Consider the following 5,302-nt stretch of genomic DNA (forward strand, 5'->3'; position numbering starts at 1 on the left):
CTCTCCGCATCTCGTCTGAAAACCTCTCTCCTCCTGTATCCTATTCTGTTTCACTCTCCTCCTCCTCCTCCTCTTTCTCCCCTGGCTCCTCTGCAGGTTCTGCTGATGCAGGAGTCTGTGAGGAGAATCATAGAAGCAGAAGAATCCAAGATGGGTGAGGGAAGACACACACACACACACACAGACACACACTCAGTCTGTCTCTCTCTCTCTCTCTCTCTCTCTCTCTGAGAAACTGAGAACCTTTTTAATTTGCAGCCAGTCAGAACTTGGTAAAAATCCAAATGTGTAATTCAAACGCATTTCTCATGGTTGCTGTCAGTGGCATAATATACTGTAGCTCCAGGAGTCTGTTTAGCTAAGTCTGACTTCCATCATCTCTTGCTATGAAGCAAGAGATGATGATGTAGCCCATCTCCATGCTGCAGTGTTTACATAGGTGGCGCTTGTAAATCTGTGCACAGAGCACCAGAGTGCACACTCAAATAAATCCAAACTGTGATGTCAGTGTGCTAATGGATTTTCTGTTATATTTATGTAGAGAGAGCATGTGATTATTTGAAGAGCCACTCTGTGGGATGTTGTTATGGCACCTTGTAGATGCTCTGTGTAACGAGTATGGCTACACATTGCTGCATATTATTAATATCAAGCTAACATAGGAGCAGGTCTGTTTGCATGCTGTGGGAGGAATTTACACATGTAAATATTGTGTATTCTGTACATTATCCCTGCATATCTTTGTTTTAAACATAGATGGAAATACTTTTACCATTTATCGCTGTCTAGGTCTGATCATCTTGAACGCCTGGTATGGAAAGTTTGTGTCTGACACCAGCCAGAAGCAGGAGAAAGCAAAGGTCATCGACGTCACTGTGCCTCTGCAGTGCCTTGTCAAAGACTCCAAACTCATCCTCACAGAGGCCTCAAAGGTGTGTGTGTTCACATGTCAGTGTTTGTGACTGCGCATTTTTAGATGTGAATGCATTGCACATGAATGGTTTCTCTGTGTAGGCAGGGTTACCCGGCTTCTATGACCCTTGTGTAGGAGAGGAGAAGAGTCTTAAATTACTGTACCAGTTCAGAGGTGTGATGCACCAAGTCATCTCTGCAGACACTGAGGCTCTACGGATACCCAAGCAATGTTCGTATGCAGCAGTCCAGTATTATTATCCTGTCACTGCACACTTATTACACCTTTGCTAAAGCCTATATGCAAGCATCCATGTTGAAATTATTTTTTGTCTTTTCAGCTCACAGAATTGAGACTGAGTCCTAGGAGCTCACCGCTGTTGGAGCACCAGAGGGCAGATGTAGATGAAACAGACTTTGTGTACACAGAAGAACCCATGAATGGAGAGGACACATCAAAAATAAGTCAGTTTCTTTCCTCCAGTCCTCTTCTGTCATGGTATTAGTGAACCCGTTTATTGACTTCCTCCACTCCTCCCTTTCCTGTGGGCCATCTCCCAGGTTCAGCAAAATACAGGAGTCAGCTCAGAGTTTCTTTGAGTCTCTAGTCGGCTACACCTGACAGGGCTGCTCAAATATCTGCAGGACATCAGACAATGGCCCTGAACATAGTTTTATATATGCACTACACAGAGGGACTTGTAGTCACTGCGGACGTGGTGACCATTCCCTTCAGCGATGAGCTAAACGTGCACAGATTTAAAAAAAAAGTTTCTTGACATTTGTTATGTCAAGTGTATACAAATGAGCTGTGCTGTAATTTTACCCCTTATCATTGTAGTCTTTAGTCTTTGTATGTGTATCACCCTGGTAGTTTTGAATCTAATAATGTTATAACATACCAGAGATTTCACTAACTCATGCAAATGTTTAGAACAACACTATGCAGGATCATGTCTGTGTCCCTGAGGCTGCCCAGGACTGAGGAATGGTTGTGTAACTCATGTTTTGTTTACTTGTTGAAAACGTCTCATCCTGATTCATCATGCCTTTCAGTGGCATGTCTGCTGCTCATTGAGCTGTCTGTCAGCAGGTGCAAACTGGTGCTCAAAACTTATATCCGTGAGGGATCGGATTTGGAGGCAGGAGGAGGGATAGCAATGGGAGGGAAAGTGATAGTGATGCCCTCTGACGGTCGTGATCCAACCAAAGAGACAGGGTTGAATTCTCTACACAGATTTTCTTTTTCAACATCTCAGGCTAGACTGCATTTTAAAGGCAGAAATTCCACGTGGATTCGGTTTGCGTCAGAGTTTATTGATTATCTCAGTGCAGTTGCAGCCAGAACTGTATTTTTTTCCATGATTTTTTTAATACAGTGAAGACTATAGTTTGTACATCACTGGTGTATATCTGGCACAAAGCCAGTGATAACAGTAACTAAAGGAATGAATTTGATTTTTTTCTTAAATGGAGAAATTAAAGAAGAATCCTTTTCTGGTTGGGATGTGACCAGTAGAGGGCTTAGATCAACACTGTCCCTCATGGAGGTTGTGTTTGCTGCTGAAGCTGTCATTATGACAGACAATAACTTGCTACTGGAACTCCTGAGCCACACTAAAACCATTTCATTGATTCTTGCACATTTACATGGTTACATGAATTTGATGTGTTCACCGTTCCCGTGCCATATCTTTTAATTTGATATTGTTCTCCGTCCATTTTTTTATTTAAAAATTCTGAATTTAATTCATCTTTAATGCAAAATCACTTCTTATACAAAGTATTGTGTAAGATGCTAAAACTACAATTTTCAGCCAGCATTTTTATGCCTGTCACTTAGGTGATAATCTACAGTCTATAACTCACCATTGGTAGTTATTTTCTGATCAGTGTGGTAAGGCTGACATGGGGACGTCCTATGGTGCACTTTCTGTTGAGATATAGGTGTTGTAGCACATAAGTCCCAAAGTTTAATCTTTGTACTGAGTTAGTGATTTATTCCTCCTCTTGTCTGGGAACCCTGTGATGAACTACAGAGAATTCCTGAACACACTACTGTAGGATACATATGGTATTTTACTAAATACAACAGTAATGTTTTGCACAAAATGTATAGTATTTAAAGCTAAATATTCAGGCTAGTTGACATGAAAGTGGTTCTGAAGCATCAATAGTAGATCTACAATTGGCTTTATACTGAACACCATAGGGTGCATCTAAGAAATAGCGAATGATCCTTTTGACTTTATATGGCGTCATCCCCTAATTGATTCTGATTTTGGCATCAGTGGTAAGTTAGAGGGACGTCTGTCGCTGCACGACTCTAGTGAGAAAATGGTCTTGGCTTGGGGTCACGATTACAGCAGCCATTTTGCACTGATTCTGTTTGTAGTATTTGTCTCCTCTCTTTAGTTTGAAGTGTGCTGTAAAGTATTTTTGACAGGTCAGCTGGTCATCTCTGCTCTAGTGCCACCACAAGGCCAGCAGAAAGACTGCTCCCTGCTGTTACATTCAACCCATCATTGAAACCGACCCACATTATGTAAATGTACTGAATGGTTGAGGAGCCTGTGTTCTCTGTCCTGTAAAGACTACAATAAATATGAACAAAACAGATGTGGCGTCTGATTTCAAGAACATTGCAGAAGGAAAAGCACATTTAAGAAATGCACTGTGATATTATAAAAGACAAAAAGCAACAAGTTAAAATGGTAACTCTTTATTTACAATAGTTTACAATAGTTTCACAGAAACAGTTTGCACCACAGTACAGACAACGCTTTCTCAATAAGGGGATAGGACAACCCAGGATCGGAATACACAAGCTGTATCACAATGAGCATTGTTAACATTAATTACACTGATGTCTTTAAGACGCAGACTAGCGTTAGGAATTTGTACCTGAAGGTGTCTTCAGGTTCTCTTCAGGTTCTCTTCAAGACATTAACATCCTGAGAAACAGCAAATGATTTTAGGTCTTAAAACGTCTTAAAAACATCACGACCTGGGGGATTGCTGAGTACGAACCAGTTAGCCAACATTTGTGTAGAACAATAGCAGAACACAGAGTGCAGAGATGAGCTTAACCATTTGACACTCTTGGAAAGTCTTGTGTTCCTTACAAACCTAACATTCATTGTGTGTGTTAGTCGTTCCCTGGTCAAGTCATTGATTCTGCATTGTAAAACCCCATCCTGGACTAATATCCAAGGTTCCGAGTCTAAAATCTGTCACTCTACAGTATGGCTTTTGTATAATCAGAAACAACATGTAGCCTACACAGACAGGCCCAACAGCAGATGGCACATGAATAACAAAGCTTAAAATCTTTTATCCAAATTGCAGCAAGGTTTAAGAAAAAAGTGAAAAAGTGAAAAAACATTTTTTTTCCCATTAAACCTCCTGCACATGGAAGTAACTGAATACTGCTGTGAAAACATTAGTGAGAGGTGATAAGAGACTGAGATCTGTTCTTCTGATTTGACCCTTCAGAGACAAACAAAACAAACCGACCTTGCCCACAGTACTTTGCAGATATCCATTTCTCAATCTTACAAAAACCAAAAATTATGGGGCTTGGTTGAGACAACTCATAGCAGCTCATGCAACACCTTCACACAGTGTTAACCATTCAAACAAACACACACTCACATGCATAATTTTAACTGGACTCTTGAGTGAATCTCTAACAATGCTTCCAGTTAAGATAGCTTTTTTTCTGTTGATACTCAAACAGGACGGCCACAGGAGTTCCCTTCTCTAAATATATTTGTCTCTAAAAACTTTGCCTTGAGCATGAAACAGCTGAAAACTAAGGAAACTTTAAATAACGGTTTGTATAATAAAAGTATTTGTGAACAATACAACTCTCCAACTTTGTCATGAAATAAATCAAAATCATGCTGACCACAGGCAACAGAAAACACCTTTACTGGAAACGGTCATGTTATCTTAATTTTATCAATTATCTGGGGGTTTTTAAACTGTAAAACAATATTCTTTATTGTGAAAGAACTTCTGGTGAAATAATAAGAACTCTCTTTGAAGATTTTTGAGAAACATAGGATATAAAAGCTCCACATGTGGTCAAGTAACATCTTGATTCAGACGAGTGGCTGAGGCTGGAAGACAGCTTGTGAAATGAAAGGGAGAGGGACAAGCACTTGGTTCAGTTGTAAGGGCTTAAAGCCTCAATGATATTCTTTCACAGTGTCTTAGATAACAAAACAGACCAACAAGCAGATGAAGCAGATGCAGACTCTAGTCTCTTATCCTACATCTTTGTTCTATTGGATTATACCTCAGCTTAATACTATAGCACCATCTGAAGCAATTAACACAAGGTTTAACTTATTTCTCTTTTTTTTTTTTTTTTTTTTTTTTTTTT

At 39.9% G+C, this 5,302-nt stretch overlaps 1 protein-coding gene across 1 annotated transcript; it reads left to right on the top strand.

Annotated features, from left to right (window-relative positions):
• The first annotated feature begins 98 nt into the window (after positions 1-98).
• Positions 99-3,529, top strand: LOC111654509 (dnaJ homolog subfamily C member 11-like). Its single transcript, XM_023405564.2, has 4 exons — positions 99-154; positions 790-932; positions 1,015-1,144; positions 1,254-3,529. Exons 1-4 carry the CDS (start codon positions 106-108, stop codon positions 1,277-1,279), a joined length of 348 nt encoding a protein of 115 aa, XP_023261332.1. The 5' UTR covers positions 99-105; the 3' UTR covers positions 1,280-3,529.
• Positions 3,530-5,302: the final 1,773 nt, after the last annotated feature.

This window comes from Seriola lalandi, unplaced genomic scaffold (genome assembly GCF_002814215.2).
Source record: "Seriola lalandi dorsalis isolate HSWRI2012SDOR001 ecotype SW California unplaced genomic scaffold, Sedor1 jcf7180001974705, whole genome shotgun sequence".
Lineage (NCBI taxonomy): Eukaryota > Metazoa > Chordata > Actinopteri > Carangiformes > Carangidae > Seriola > Seriola lalandi.

Bases quoted from the DNA above. Each gene is read 5' to 3' on its own strand.
- LOC111654509 (XM_023405564.2), top strand. From the start codon at position 106: ATGCAGGAGTCTGTGAGGAGAATCATAGAAGCAGAAGAATCCAAGATG. The intron at 933-1,014 runs GTGTGTGTGTTC...TTCTCTGTGTAG, and splicing joins TCCTCACAGAGGCCTCAAAG to GCAGGGTTACCCGGCTTCTA. The intron at 1,145-1,253 runs GTTCGTATGCAG...TTGTCTTTTCAG, and splicing joins TCTACGGATACCCAAGCAAT to CTCACAGAATTGAGACTGAG.